The 16,498-nt window shown below is 41.9% G+C and overlaps 1 protein-coding gene across 1 annotated transcript in view; it reads right to left on the bottom strand.

Moving 5' to 3' along the window:
- Nucleotides 1-302: 302 nt before the first annotated feature.
- nkd (naked cuticle) overlaps nucleotides 303-16,498 on the bottom strand; it is a 202,884-nt gene continuing 186,688 nt past the window's right edge. The window contains exons 3-6 of the mRNA XM_065225009.1: nucleotides 2,612-2,716; nucleotides 1,669-2,549; nucleotides 1,284-1,604; nucleotides 303-1,219 (exon numbers count right to left, since the gene is read on the bottom strand). Of these exons, the coding sequence (XP_065081081.1) occupies nucleotides 403-1,219; nucleotides 1,284-1,604; nucleotides 1,669-2,549; nucleotides 2,612-2,716 (2,124 nt within the window). The 3' untranslated portion in view covers nucleotides 303-402. The remainder of the gene's footprint in view (nucleotides 1,220-1,283; nucleotides 1,605-1,668; nucleotides 2,550-2,611; nucleotides 2,717-16,498) is intronic.

Consider the following 16,498-nt stretch of genomic DNA (forward strand, 5'->3'; position numbering starts at 1 on the left):
GGCCTCACCCTTGGATTCCTCAGGTCATGACTGATGCTTGAATACGGTCCAAATGCTTTGAACTTTTCCTAGAAGTCCTCTGGACTGACCTAAAAAGTCCTCTAGATCTTGAATCTTGAAGAATGTTTTTGACTTCTGCGGACCTTGGAAAATCCTCTCCAGAGAACCGTATTTACCTTAACGACCGCTTGCCCTCCCGTCTTCCACCTCCAAAACCTCACCCCCACGAATCAACGCCCCCACCAACCACAGCATACGAACTATCCCCTCAAAACACCCCCATCTCCTCCCACAACCCAACACTTACTAATCTAACAACTCCAGCGCAAGCAACCGCTGCGTCCCGTCGACAGACGACGGCGATGGCAAACTTTGGGTGCCACCGCCGACCTCCTGCAACCCTCAGGACTCGTCCGGATCGTTCTCGAAGTGATGATAGTGATGGTGAATGTGCTCGTGCACGTACCGATGGACGGCCGTCGTCGATGCAGCCGATGCCGACGAGCCGGAGTTTTCGCCCAGCATGCTCGTTCCGGTATGATGATGGTGGTGATGCGTTGGAGTGCTTGCAGACGATTGCGGTTGCTGTTGTTGCTGCTGCTGCTGCGGGATGGTCTGCTGCGGTTCCTCTTCCGCATCGGAAATCCGTATCAGATTTTCACACTCGCTCGGTTCAGCATTGATCGGAACGGAAGCGTACTGCAGTTGGATTACGTTCTTGGATGCTTTGTCGACGATAGGAGAAGCGACGGCAGTCGACGTTGAAACCGTCTTCGTCGTATGATGTGTGCGAATGTTCTTCTTGGTAGCAGAACTGATGAGACATTCCTTGTTGAAGGCCTTCTTAGGCGTAACCACACTCAGCTCCGCGATGTCTTCCGTGATCTTCAGGTTGTCCAACAATAGATCTGTCGTCACAACGTTATCAATCTTTGACGGCTTTTGAGCGATTTCCTCTTTACTTTTGGACCTCTTCAATTTGGCAGCCGCCACTCGAGGACTCTTTTCGGCCATTTCTTCCACCAGTTTCAGTTTGTTGACCAACTTTGGGCTACGGTTGTCCAGCCACTTCTCGACCTGGTTGATCGATCGCGACAGCTTCTGTTCGGCTGAGAGATTCGGATACTGTTGGCTGAGCAACGCAGTGCTCAACTTGACCGGTTGTGCTAGCTGATGATGTACCTGATTTCGCGTTGCCACCGCTAGGCGATGCTCCTTCCTGCAATTACGAAACAAATTAGAACATCGACGAATTCTACCAAAGTCTTCTGCACCCGACTAACCTCTTCGCTTTTGCGTGAGCATGATGGCTATGATGCTGCATCAACCGATTGGGGGTACTCGTGGTCACGGGAAGCGCAGTGAATACTCCTCCATTACCAACCACTCCACCATTCAAATGAAGTGCAGCATGATTCACATTGGCAGCTGCACAGATCGTTTGATGTAGATAGGAATCATAACCGCACAGGTTCGTTTCATGGTGAGCTGCTACCAGAGCTTGCTGCGTTGCCATGACCGATTCTCCACAGTGTTCCGTTCCGATGCGGGCCGCTATCGTGTGCGACCGGTGACGATGCTTTGGTGAACTCTCCAAGGGTTTCCTGTTGCAATACAAACGGATATGGTCAGTTTCAAGATCTACCTTCAATCTACCACAGAAATTACCTATTTGGTTGAAAACAAAGACTATTCTTCACCATGCTATCCCGGATGATTTCGATTAGCTCCCGTCGGCAGAGTGAACTCTTCCAGCACTCCTCCTGTGTGTTACCGATCATGTTTTCGTAGCAGTTCTCGTTGCCCACCGAAAGACTACGTGCCCTCGGCCGGCTGAATTCTTCCGTCAGCTTGGAAGCCTTCCGTGAGGATCGCGACTTCCGCACAACCTTCCGCTTGGCACGGCTGCTGATGGCGGCAGCCGTAGTGGCCGCAGCAGCTGCTGGAATGACTACCGTTCCCAGCGGCAGAGTTTCGTCGATCGTGCACCCTTCCAGCGAACAATCCCGACAAATTACCGTCGTTGCGGTGGAATTGTTCAACGTAGCCGGACTTTGGTTCAAGGCGTTGGTCGTTTTGGAAACATGCGCCGCCTGAATGTTGCAGCACTTCAGGTTGTTGATGCTTTCGTAGATGTTGTTCGGCGTCTTTACCTTCCCATTCAGATTATTATGGAACGTGGTCTCCACCGTTTCGGAACTTTTCGCCAGTCCGTCGACAACGTCTTCTCCTTTCGCATCGTTGATCTCCTTCGGTTTGACGTTGTTGTTAATGGTAGTGTTCGCCACTACCGTATTGGCACGGGCACGCATTACCCGTGGGCAGTTCTCCGACGTATCGCTGCCGTCGTCATCGGATATCAACTTCCTCGGTCGGTAGCGTCGACGGGGCGTGATGGCAGCCTTCTTCACCGCCGAACTGTTCACTGGCTTTGTTTTCCCATCCGGGGATACCGTTAATCGAACGTTGATCGTTTTGCTACCGTAATGAGGAACTACTACCGATTTGCCTATGGACTCGTAGATCGTGGACACGATGCCAGCGATGTCCTGTTCGGGGGAGAAGCAGTTGCATTAGTGGTTGAACAACGCGAAAAGGTGTGAATACTTACGTCTTTGGTGATTTTTCCGTGACCATCGAGGTCGTACAACGTGAAGGAGAACTGCAGCGGTTGAGGCTTCTTGCCATCTTCCAGCGATACGTCACAGGTGAATTCCTGGAAGGATAGTGGGAAATGGTAATTGTTGAATAACTTGATAACTAGCTGGGTGTATTTAATGTCAATGGGATTTATGACTGTAAATCCAGAGACCAGATATGTTAATATCAGGGGTGCGAATTCCCAAACATAGAAGGGAGCTATGGTCAAGTCCGTGAAGGAGTCGATGAAGGTTATATTGGACAGTCCACAACGGCCTAACCACGTGGTGTTGAAAATGATGAAGAAATAGGAAGAAGAGATCGTAAATTCGTGTCCGCTGACCTACAATTCCTTGGAGACTACGGCCCAAGAGGCTGTCGCGCTGGACCACTTTCTGCAACAGCTATCGCCCGATGAACGCGTTACCTTTTGAGTTCTACCCACCGCTTTTTCTCGTCGGGTTGTCTACCAATCGGTCTGATTTTTTGCATGTCAATGGAGAACTATTGATTCGTAGAAAATCAGAGTGATTGGTTGAGGATAACGCGTTCTACGGGAGAAAGCTGTACATGGTTCGACCGCCATCGAGCAACCAGTGTCCGATCATGTGAACAACTGGAACATCCTTCAAGACAGCAAATTGTGGACGAATCTCGTGCCTGAACCAGTGCACCACCCTATTGCAAGGTCACTCTAAGCTATTGAACTCCTGTTGTGACAGGTAAACGCTTTCGCCGCTGGTACTATTCAAGCTTCCAATTGACCCCACATGCCGACGCGCCGCCATATGTATGAATAGTGTGTGCATCGCCACTACGCTGCTCACCCACTGGAGATAAGATAAACACAGGGGACGGGGCATAAAAGGCTCTCTCTCCATACTGTGTTTAAATTTCTTTACCTTTGCACCCGCTCACCATCAGCAACGTCCATCTTCCCCACCCGATCGTCGTCAGGTCCATTATTGGTGAATTCCTGCATTTCCTAATGGATTCTCGCTGTTCCTCAACGATAACGTACGACGACGAAAGAAAGCGCGCTTTCTCAGCTCCCCGTGTCCACGAAGACCCTCAACTCTGTTATCAGTTTAACATTTATTTATTTTTTTCCGATGAAGCGGCCGCAACCACTCACCGCGGGGTTATTGGAAAACCCCGGGTCGCATATTTCGGAATGTGTGTTTACAGATAACCAGAAGTCTCTCGCGTTGTCGTCTCTAATCCCTACTGGCTCGAAGCCGCATCAGGCTAGGTATTCAACAATGGAGTCACGGAAGGTGAGCTTCTCGAGGATGGAAGGTCCCAATGAAGGGGAAATACGAAATCTGCGGATTAGACCTGTCAAAGCGGGACACACACCGAACGCTAATCAATCTCCATAAATAAGTTTATCGGCGAGGTAAATAACAGAAATGAATTATGGCTCTTCTGTGTAAACATATTAGCCGAGTGGATGAGCCGACGTCGTCGGTGCCACTGCCAATGCTCGTCGTCGTTGAGCGCCATCACAAACTATCGGCACTATGGAGTGGATTTTTGTTGATTCAAAGGTTATCTTGGCTAAGTCAGTGTGAGAATGTCACACTGTGTTTGTATATATTGAAAACGTGAAATTGGCTTCACGGCTCGTAAAGTTACTGAAGATAATGCCTTTTTAACGACGCTTGATGTGGTATGGAAATCCTTACAACAACGGTGATCTGCTGTCGACCTTCGCGTCCGATGGATCTTCCTTATCGTCTCTGTGGAGATGATGATCGTCGGCCGCCATGACCATGACCATCAGCATCTCATTATAACAGGTCGAATGTTTTTGCTGTGCTTCTAGTGCAATGTCCAGGAAAAAGGTCTGCCAAGCTACGAAAGCCCTGCGTCGTCAAGGCAGATACAAGGAACTATCAACTATAGGTTTTAAAAGAAATTTTCTAGCACTCTCTAGTTTAAGATCGGAACGCACCAAACGCCAGCTCAGTATGTTTGCTTTCGCTGCTATTTTATACCATTTATCGGCATCCGTTGACAATCTTGATTGTCGTAAAATGTCAGATTTATGTACGCATTCAATGGCACCTTGAACACGTGAGGATGATTTTGCGCAGATTTGCATCTAATTTTATGGGTGGATTTCTACTATTAAAGTGCAATGTGTAGACTATGGGTGGTCGAATATTTATGCATCATCGCAAGGTGCTTTGGGCCACACATAATGCCAACAGTGAAGAGTGTATGTTTATTTTTTTTATTGATTTCTTATCGCATAGTGGTGGTTGATGCATCGTTAGGGTGGTTCTATTACAGATTTGAAGGAAAAGAATGCAGAATGTGCAATGTTTTACAGATTCTGTAATGTCGTCACCGGAAGGTTTTTAAAATAATGTTGTAATTCAGTCCGCATCGTGCTCTCTTGCTGTGTGGATCTATTGGCTTTTTGCTGAAGGAAGTGTTACTGCTACCAAAAGCTACACCAAATTCAAACAGCACTTTTCAGTGCTGAACCTGTTAAAATTCTACCTTTTTTGACTCTTATTCCTCTTTGATCCTTTTTTGGACCCTACCCGGGGTAATCCTGCTTGGATATCGATTTGGAAAATACCTCTTCGATTCTTATAGTAATCTGCTTGGAAGTCGATTTGGAGAAACTTGGTTCTACAGCGCAAAAGAATAGGGCAATCGCTTGATCCCCCTTCTGATGAAATTCAATTGAGCAATCAATTTGATATGTTGCCGGATGAGGAGAATGATCTAGCATCCAGACGATATTCCATATAACATTCCCGGCATAATGTCAAAAAGGAAAAGGTTTCTCACTATTTTTGTAACCACTTCCGATTTCCATGCTCTTCGCAAGAAACTTTTGAACTTCGTTCGGGGTGAATGCCGTGTATTAGCCGAAATCTTGGACGGATTCAAACATCTTCTCAAGTACCTTACTGAGAAGCAACACACATTTTTTACTTACGAAACTAAAACTGAACGACTGTTCAAGGTTGTCTTAAAGGTCTGCCCAGTGATGAATCCCTGGATCAGATCAAAGATGAATTGACTAAATTACTTGCAGTTAATGCTGTCCAAGTAATCAAAATGAAAATGAAGCGGAAATTTGCAAAACCTCACTCAGTGCCGTAAGTGTCAGGAACAAAAATTTATATACGCCAACTAGAATTGTGGAAATTCCTTTCACGCAAAGGACGACTGTCCTGTGAAGGAAGATCCTAAACAAATTAAATGCTAAAATTGTGGTGAAAACCTCAAATACAATTTTTGTCCAATCGCAAAGCGATCCTACAATCTCGTTCTGAGCGATACGTAGGAAACGCACCACGTTCCCCACCAGGTATAAATTCCTCTGCTGTTAACAACAGTCAGCGAGGAACAAATTCTACATTCGTATCCGTAAGTAAAAATACCTCCCCTGCTTCAAATTCCTTCATGTATACTTGCTCCCCTCACTGCTAACAATGTTCAGCTAGTAAATGCAGTTACCTATGCTGCTATTGCAGCTGGAAGAAATCAAAATTCTAGCCAACATAATTCTAACGGAAATTTTGACAATTTTGACTTTGGAAGCTGCTAATAAAATTGAAATTTTTACAGAAATCAAATGCTGAAAACTGACTCCATGTTTGATGCTACTCAAACTGGAGTTAAATTTGCAACAATATTTTCATGACTTTGAAATTTAGTAATGGATTTTAAATCAATAAATATTTTTGCTCGATCTCTTAAAAATACTGAAGACGAGTTATTCAACTTTTTGAGAGTTTATAGCGTGCATATTGCCGTTATAACTGAAACGTTCCTAAACCTGACCATAAGGTTAAAAGGGACGCAAATTATTTCATTTATAGAAATGATCGTCTTGATGAAGCCTGTGGTGGCGTTGCGAATCAAACATAAAATTGTTTCTTCATTTGAAATCAAAGTTTTTGAAACTTTGGGAGTTTCTGTTGAAACAAAATTTGGACAACTTACGTTTATAGCTGCCTATTTGCCATTCCAATGCGTAGGCCAGCAAAAGAATTTTCTCAAGGGTGACCTTCAGAAACTTTCCCGTCAGAGGTCTAAATTCTTCATTATTGGTGATTTTAATGCAAAACATCACTCATGGAATAATGCTCAAAGCAATTCCAATGGTCATATTATGTTTGATGATTGTTCTGCAGGTTATTACACTATTCAATATCCAAACAACCCAACAGGCTTTTCTTCTGCAAGAAATCCCTCAACTATTGATTTGGTCTTAACTGATTCATGTCGACTTTGTAGCCAATTGGTTACTCGTGCTGACTTCGGTTCTGATCACCTTCCAGTAACTTTTGAAATATCCCAAGAAATAATTTGTAATCCCAACAGCTCTACTTTCAATTACCATAGAGCTGATTGGGAGCAGTATCGAACATTTATGGAATATAACTTCGATCCAAACATTCCTTTGCAAACCAAAGATGAAATTAATTATGCTCTTGAATCTCTGACTACTTCTATAGTTGAAGCAAGAGCTGCCTCAGTACCAAAATGCGAGGTTAAATTCGATTCTATTATAATAGACGACGGATCAAGACGTCTCAAAAATGTCCGTAGGAAAAAATATCAAAGAACACGCGATCCTGCCATGAAAATTATTTGGTGGGATTTGCAAAAACAAATTTAAAAGCGATTCTCTGCCCTGATGAACAAAACTTTTGAAAATAATGTTTCGAAATTAAACCCGAGTTCCAAACCCTTTTGGAAACTAACAAATTTTTTGAAAAAAACCTCAACAGCCTATTCCAGCGCTTAAAGAAGGTGGTGAAATTTTGGTCACAAATTCGGAAAAAAGCTCGGAAACTTGCTAAGCAATTCAAGAGTTCCCATAATTTCAGTTTGGGTCTAGTCTAGTCTAGTCCTATTGAGAATAAGGTTGCTTTTATGATTCCTGGGGAACTGATTTGGACGAATTAAGATCTATAACTACAAAAAATCAAAAAATCCTAGAGAGTACCTTGTAGTTCTTGGTAAAATTATTTAAACGATTGTTTCCATTTGGCATACTTTCATAATAAATGGAAAAATGCTAAAGTTGTTTGAATTTTTAAGCCGGATAAAAAAACAACTGAAGCTGAAGCTACCGTCCAATAAGTTTGCTTTGTTCAATAAGTTAACTTTTTGAAAAAATAATTTTGAATAGAATGATGCTCCACATCAATACAAAATCAATTTTTGCAGATGAGCAATTTGGATTACGCCATTGGCATTCAACTACTCATCAACTCTTAAGAGGTACCAATTTAATTCGTTCAAACTGAAGGCTACGCAACTGGAGTTGCTCTTCTAGATATAAAAAAAGCATTTGACAGTGTTTGGCATGAAGCTTTGATTGCTAAATTGAAAAAGTTTTATTTTCCACTCTATATATACATTAGTTCAAAATTATTTAACTGACAGAACTCTGCAGGTAAACTATCAAAATTCCAAATCTAATCGACTACCTGTTAGAGCAGGAGTTCCTCAGGGTAGCATTCTTGGGCCAATATTGTGAAACATTTTCGGACCTCCCTGATTTGCCTCAAGGTTGCCACAAATCTTTGTTCGCTGATGACACATGCATTTCCGCTAAAGGAAGAAGTCTTCGTCTAATTTGCAGCAGACTGCTGAAAAGTTTAAATATGTTCTCTTCTTGTTTACAAAAATGGAATATTTCTCCCAACGCTTCCAAAATCTCAACTTATAATATTTCCACATAAGTCTAGAGCTTCCTTTTTGAAACCTAGTAGTAGTAGGTGTAGTCCCAAGCTCTTCCATAACAGAAATTTAGTCTTAATTACGTTGATTCTGGTATCTATTTTGGAAATGCCTGCCTCTTCGTGTAAATTTTTTATTCTAGTGTCGAAAGGACGATCGAGGATCACTTTGTTTTGTGCCACCTGGACTTTGTTCCTGTGAGTTTGACCACTCACCCACACCGGTGCAGCGTATAAAATTGCAGGTGCTATGATTTGGTTGTAGACAGCCAGTTTGTTAACCCTATAGAGGCGGAATCTGCGAGAAATCAGCGGATACAGACACCTAACTAAGCTTGAACACTTAACTAACGTCTTTTCTATATGCGAGCGGTACAGCCGTACAGGAGCTTCTCATCGAATACCATTCCAAGGTACGTAACTTCAGCAGATCACTCAACCCTTGTGCCGCCCATGACTGCTGTGCACGAAGGTGCCGGTATCAGTTTGGGCGATAGCCTGCGCAGGAACATAATAAAGGGTGATACGGTCAAAATTTGGTCAATATCAACTTGACGTATTTCTTTCAATTTTGCATTTAAAAAACCTGAACACCCCTCATTTTGAAGGTGTGTGTGTGTACACTGAACGAATTTGACATATTCCTGTTATGTGGAAGTCTAATAAATTTGCGCTATAAGATAATCCATTGAAAATGATATGATTGAAAATGTGTCAGGTAAATTCTATATGAATATCTGATACATTTACAATGCTGATAATTTGGTAACTTTTATATGATCGTCATATGATAAATGAAAATCGATCAAATTATAATAATTAACTGAAATGGATTTGAAACCCATAAGCATAAGCTATACTTTTCACCACAATATAATATATGTGTCATAAATCAATCGAAGTAAAGTTTATGTGAAAATAACATGAAATTTACTTCTTCTTTTGACACATATATTTAATCGATTTCTAAAAATAAATTCAAAAAAATAAACATCAGGCAGTGGGAGCTTTCACAGTTGTGCCTTTTTTTTATTGTAGCTGATTTGGGATTCGATCAAGAACTGTTGAGGTGTGATGCTTTCGGTGTCTGTGCTCAATTCCACTGGGCCACGGCTGACTTCAAGATTGAGCTCGTTCAAATAGCATGAAGTAAGAACAGCTCTCCCGACATGGAATGTAGTGCAACTTTATGCTCGTTTTGCTAGAGTGAAGACAAATAGCACTGTTCCGTTTCGGTGGTGTGGTTTGTTCAAATCTTTCATAATGCACCTGTGTGCAATAAATCAACGACTAAATTATGTGATTTGATAGAACTGGCTCATGAAGTTCGAGTACTACTTAGGGCTGGAATCTGAATTAGCCGTGTAGAAGGCTTACAATTAGAATCATAGCAAAGTAAATATTACAATAGAATCATTTTTTTTTTCAATCTCAATACATTCTTTTCTGGAACCAATTATCATATGAAACAATAACAAACAAAGATTATTCAATATAGTATCATTGTTGTTAGTAGTATTTAGTTCAACTAATCATTTTAATGAGTGTACGTTAACATCGTTGAAAATTGTTTCAATAATTCTTAAAGAACAATCATGTAAGATGTATTTTATTGGGAGCGATATTCATCCCAGAAAAACATGCAAAAACAAATGCTTGCTGTTGGATTTCTTAAAAGGCATTTCTATATGACTATTTAATTATTGGGATAGATCTGTTTACAATCTCTAAACCTCAAAAATCAAAGGAAGCTATTCCAATGAGATATACATGTTTTCCTATACTGCAAAGTTAAATGACAGTCCAATAGTTTCTACATGTCTATTTACACGCGACATATCAACAAACGTCAAAAATCAGTAAAAGCAACTCCAATAAAATATACATGATTATCTTATAAGATATATATTTTAGTGAGCAATATTCATCATGAAAACAGGTATATTTTACTGAATTTTCTCATAGTGCAAACTTATATGATTTTCCATTAGTTTCTAGATGTCTGTTCCCACCCATGACATATCAACAGTTTTTCACCATGAAATATATCAGACAATATTCATATACTTATTACCTATCGCTAACCACGTTCGAAGCAAAGTATTATCAAGTACTAAGTATGTGAAATTACGATAGAAATCATTCCATATCGCAGTCATAGTTTTTAAGTGATAATCCAATGGAATCTATCAATCATCACATAGAATGAATAAATCTGCTGACATTGCTATGTTATAAGATGGATCCAATAAACGGTACATGTCGATTTGTTTCAGTGTAGAATGTTGCTCCTATTTTGATTTTGGAATTCACTCTTCAGTTGTCAAAATGCCGTCCAAGCAAGAAGAGCAGCGTATCAAAATTTTGCTCGCGCATCGCGAAAATCCGAGCTACTCGCACGCAAAGTTGGCAAAATCGCTAAAAGTTGCCAAATCAACCGTTACAAATGTAATTAAAGTGTTTGGGGAACGTTTGTCGACAGCCAGGAAGTCTGGATCGGGGGGAAATCGAAAACCGGAAGCCGCTGAGACGACAAAGAGAGTTGCCGGTAGTTTTAAGCGAAACCCTAACCTCTCTCTCCGAGATGCCGCAAATAAGCTGGGTGTATCGTCTACAACCGTGCATCGAGCCAAAAAACGAGCCGGACTATCGACTTACAAGAAGGTAGTGACTCCAAATCGCGATGATAAACAAAATACGACGGCCAAAGCGCGATCCCGGAGGCTGTACACGACGATGCTGACAAAGTTTGACTGCGTGGTAATGGACGACGAAACCTACGTCAAAGCCGACTACAAGCAGCTTCCGGGACAGGAGTTTTATACGGCAAAAGGAAGGGGAAAGGTAGCAGATGTTTTCAAGCACATGAAACTGTCAAAGTTCGCAAAGAAATATCTGGTTTGGCAAGCCATCTGTACCTGTGGCTTGAAAAGCAGCATTTTCATAGCTTCCGGGACTGTCAACCAAGAAATTTACGTGAAAGAGTGTTTGAATAAACGTCTGCTGCCTTTCCTGAAGAAACACGGTTGTTCCGTACTGTTTTGGCCGGATTTGGCATCTTGCCATTACGGTAAAAAGGCCATGGAGTGGTACGCCGCCAACAACGTGCAGGTGGTTCCCAAGGACAAGAACCCTCCCAACACGCCAGAGCTCCGCCCAATTGAGAAATACTGGGCTATTGTCAAGCGGAACCTAAAGAAGACCAAAAAACTGCTAAGGGCGAGCAGCAGTTCAAGGCAAACTGGCTTTCTGCGGCGAAGAAGGTGGACAAGGTGGCTGTACAAAATCTGATGGCAGGGGTCAAGCGTAAGGCCCGGCAATTCGGATTTGGAAGAGCGGAAGCCTAACTGAATATTTTTCCTGAATTTTATACTAATTGAACTTGAAAAAGAAATTTAATTTGATTTTTTAAATAAACTATTTCACCGATTTACACGCGTTTTCCCTTGGCCAAATTTTGACCGTATCACCCTTTAGTTTGGGTTTTGGAGGCATTGATTTTGATTTTCCAAGTTTTTGCATAGTCAGCAAAGGTGTCAAGGCATCGTTGTAGTTTGTTTGTAATTTCTCGAGGCATTCTGACCTTGACTGATATCCCGGTATCATTTGCGAACAGGAAGAACACGTAACCGGCTCCCAGGGGGAGGAATGTCGGAAGTATACAAGCTGTAGAGCAAGGGGCCCAACAAACTGCCTTGCGGAATGCCTGCCGGGATGGGAAATTTGCCTGAGAGACAACCAATCAACGATACCTTGAACGACCTTTACTGAAGGTAGCTACGGGTAATTTTGACCTAATACAACGGTAAATTGAAGTTACAAAGCTTGTATATAAGTCCATCATGCCAAACATGCCAAACGCCTTTTCGACGTCTAGCAAGGCCATGGCTGTGGACTTGGATACAGCTTGGTTACTTCGGATGTTGTTCATCACCCGTACTAGCTGATGAGTGTTGGAGCCTTCCTGAACCCAAACTGTTCCGGTAGGAGAATATTGTTTTCCTCCACAAACTTGAGCAATCTATTGAGAATGAGTTTCTCAAACAATTTGCTCAGCGCTGAGAAGAGGCTGATCGGTCTGTAGCTTGACGGCAATGCTGGATCTTTACCGGGTTTGCGGATCGGTATTGTTTTTGCTATCTTCCAGAAGCTTGGAAAGTAGTGCAGCTCCAAGCATCTGTTGAAGATGGCAGTTAAAACTGCATGGACTTTCATGCTAAACCTTTTTATGATTAGGTTAAATACGCCGTCAAAACCGGGGGCCTTCATATTCTTTGAATATTTCGGGGCTGAGTATATCTGTTCTACCGTAATTATATCCTCCGGACTTCGGAGACACGGAACAAGGGGAGTAGTCTACATTTTGGAACGGGTTTGGGATGAATTTTCAGTACCTTGGCTACCTTCTAGAATGAACGGGAGCGGTTATCCAGATTCTGAACACAGCCCGAAACTTTCATTTCGGAGTGCGTCCATTCTGGAAGTAATCTGCCTGTTCAGCTCGACCATTGCATGTTTTTAACCAGATCACCAGTCCTCTGAAACTGGCGTCTACGCCCATTTCTCAAGCGAATCAGTAATTGGGTGAGGAGTACTACATCAACATTTCCTTCCCTATCCATAGTTACGGTAAAGATGGGCGTGGCCAAGGGGTGAGACAGCTTTACTCTGAGTTCCGTTTATGCTGCTAGTAACTCGCGAGTAACTCAATATACCTCAAAACTAAATCGACGTTCATCAATTTACTGTCTGTTTACTCCTCGGCTTACTCCGTTTACCGTCTTCACATCGACAGTGAGCATACATAAGGTCGTATATGAGATGATCGATTCTCTTCATCGATTTTCTCTTTGTATTGCTACAGCTAAGCGAAACAATTTTCTAGAATTTGTGCAGTGCAGAGTTGTAACAGGTTGTATTGGCTATCAAAAGCAACAGCAAACGTTAATTCTAGCGAGTTATTAACAAAAGAGAAAATCGACGAAGAGAATCAATCATCGAGATTACGCCCTTATGCATGCTCACTGTCGATATATTAGGGGTTTGTAAGCAAAATAAAATTCTCGCTTTTCAATAGGCCCTTTCTGCATTGATCGATTCTCTTCATCGACTTTCTTTTTGGATCATCACGGTCGTGTTAAGATATTTCCGGATATTTTGGACACCCAGATCGATGGGAAGACGCAACAATCTAGCATCTAATACGACAAAGGCGACAGAAAATGTTTTTGTAGCCGAGCTATTTACGAGAGTCGATAAATTGAGAGAATGTAGATTGGTCTATTTGAAATCGAAGTACGTAACCTGAACGACACGACGAGAGCGGGATGGTCAGCATCTAGACTGATCAGTGGCCAGTAATGCGAAGTCATTTGCCAGGACAAGATCTAGCAAACGTCCGTTTCGGTTGGGAAAAGTGTTTACTTGACTAAACCCGAGTAAGTTAAATCCGTCCAAAAGAGTACAGCAAGCCATCGGCGTATGCAATAGCAGTGGGTCTAAATGAATGGTGTGCCGCTGTTGGTTAAGCGCCACTGTAAACCAGCTTGGTTGTAGTCGCCAAATAGTAGTGCGGGAGATCGGGGACTCAATCGAGACCTAACGATGATGCTCACGGATGATCGTGCAGTCGGCAGGTAGACAGCGCCAATACTGTGAATGTTTTGTGCAAATTCCACGACAATCCAGAACTGTTTCAGCAGACTGGAAGTGGGCGAGGTACTTAGGTAGCTGGTTAGTCTAGTTGAGACAGCAGTCGGAACGCCTCCACCGCGCGATTTTCGACTGTGCAGGGGAGATCGGTCACTTGAAGACGGAATAAAGTGATCCGAAGTTGCGATGCATAGATCTGGTCATTCAGTCCCGTTTCCGTCAGTACGATTAAATCAACAGCCAAGAAAAACGAGTCGATTTTAGTCCTCAGCCCAAGCACGTTTTGACTTTTTTTTAATTCGTAGGCCATTCGAGGAGCGATCCCGGGAGCTGGAAACCGAAGAAGTTCAGAATCGCAACCATACTCGCCTGGAGTTGTAAGCCGGAAGTCCCCGATATTTGTTGTTGTTTTGCTTGATAGCAGCTTTTCGGCTTCGTACCTCCATATGTTGCTGTGATGCGAAAAGTGAGAAAGCAAATGACAGTGATCTTCCTCACTGAGTAATGTGAGTTACTCGAGCAACTCTGAAATTGCTCATGATTAGGAACTGTCTTGCCCCTTGGGCGTGGCTTTTGATACCCTTGTTTAAATTTGAATCAATATTTACTCCTGAGCATTATTCCTAAAATCAGTCTGACTGAGAATTTCAAAAGAGACGTAAGCGTCACTAGTATCCAATCTACGAGGTATACCGTAACAACGTTAAAGTTAAATCGGATTTGTTTCTCAAAATGAGATAAAGCGAAATTCGGTTCGAGGAACGAGTACTACGAGTTGATTGGAAATGTTTAACAAATTCTTTTCCAGAGTAGTTGTTATCATCGTCGTTGAAGTCGCCGTCGGGATCGAAATCTATAGCAAGTTGAACAGGAACTTAGTCGTAATTGTTTTGTGAAACGAGGAGCTCGGTGGCTTGTGGCGATCCATTTTGCTTGCTGAGCAGAAAATCATGGGTTCAATCCCCAACTCCTTCACATTATAGAGTAATACTTTAAATCGCACAATGCAGCTTTACCGAAAAAGCATCAGGAAGAATCACACGTCTAATTCTGATACCGTTCAGAAATGGAAATTGATCATAATATTTCCTAAAGACCTCACCCACCGTCGACGGTACATGTTTTTCAATTAGTATTTTTCTAAAACAAGTACTAAAGTCAATTCGTAAGTAATATGTTAAACGAAAATTATTACATTTGCACTATTTTTTGTCTTGTGATCGAACATCAGTTTTTGTTTTGCTTTAGAGTTACTTTGATAATACTCGATCAATGTTTAAGAACATGCGTGAATCTCAAATAATATAGTTCAAGAAATATGAAGCTTTAAAAAAGTTTATAATCAGTAACATCTTAAGCAATAAGAAGACAACATTGAATTTGTGATGGCTATATCGAAAATACATGTAATAAGTGATTGCTTGAGTGCCTTTTGAGGAAAAAATCAAGAACATTGTGATTTCAGATAGTTGAAAAATATGTAAAACATACTATCAAAGATAATACCACAAATGAAGCGACGAAGAAATCAATTTAAATAATGTGGTTCGCTGTAATAGAATTTTCTTAGAAGCTTGTGCCATCAGCCACCAGATGGGCTGAGGCTTGTGTGCAAAGAGTGTATCATTTGGTCATTTTTTGTATGTATTTCAGTTTTGAGTAGAGTGAAAGAGATAGAACCAAAACATTCTAGTACATTTGGTGAATATTCAAGTACAATCCAGTAGTAGTGCAAACAATCAATACGAAACTAACGATTTTAAATTGGCTCACTACTTGACTAGCCTATTGGTCCCAAGCAAATCGACTAAAGTACCCCATTCTAGTATGAATTCCAGTACTACACTATGTTTGTTTTGATTCGCTATGAAAGTTTGACTGATAAAATGAGGGGTTAGTGGAATTTCCTATGTTTCGAGGAGTGAATCGATTAGCTTGGGACCGAAGATAGTACCAGAGCTGAGGCAAAAAGTTGAGCTCGTTTCTTCGGGACCTTCTGGTCTTAGAGATACCTCTATGGTAGTGTTGCCATGTAATACACTGAAAAATTGCAATAGCAGGTTCGTCACCAATGTTTTCGAGCCTTTGTGATAATACCCTAAGCTACAGCATAAAATTAATGTTCCCAATTCGGAAATAGTGCAGAGAGTGAATTTAATCATTATATTCTCCTATCAAAGTTTCCCGCATTATCAAAGATACCCCGTTTTACGGTATCATATTTTTCTTATATTTTGACACCAGGTGCATCAAGCTTGGGTATAATCGAAGACAACATATCAAGAAGACTGGCAACGTTGCCTGAATCCAAGCGACAGACTTAGTAGCGCTGCGCTCGAGCGAAGGTGGAAGCAACGCATAGGAAAATGAACAATTACACAAACCTTTCTTCTGAGGTTGGAACCTTTGCTTTCCAAGTCGTTCGGAGCATTTACCTTTGAGCGGCAGATGACGCGATTGTGCCGGTTGTTCAAGAAAATAGGAGA

Source organism: Ochlerotatus camptorhynchus, unplaced genomic scaffold, assembly GCF_037179485.1.
Source record: "Ochlerotatus camptorhynchus isolate MF236.1 unplaced genomic scaffold, CSIRO-AGI_Acam_v1.1 ptg000220l, whole genome shotgun sequence".
NCBI lineage: Eukaryota > Metazoa > Arthropoda > Insecta > Diptera > Culicidae > Ochlerotatus > Ochlerotatus camptorhynchus.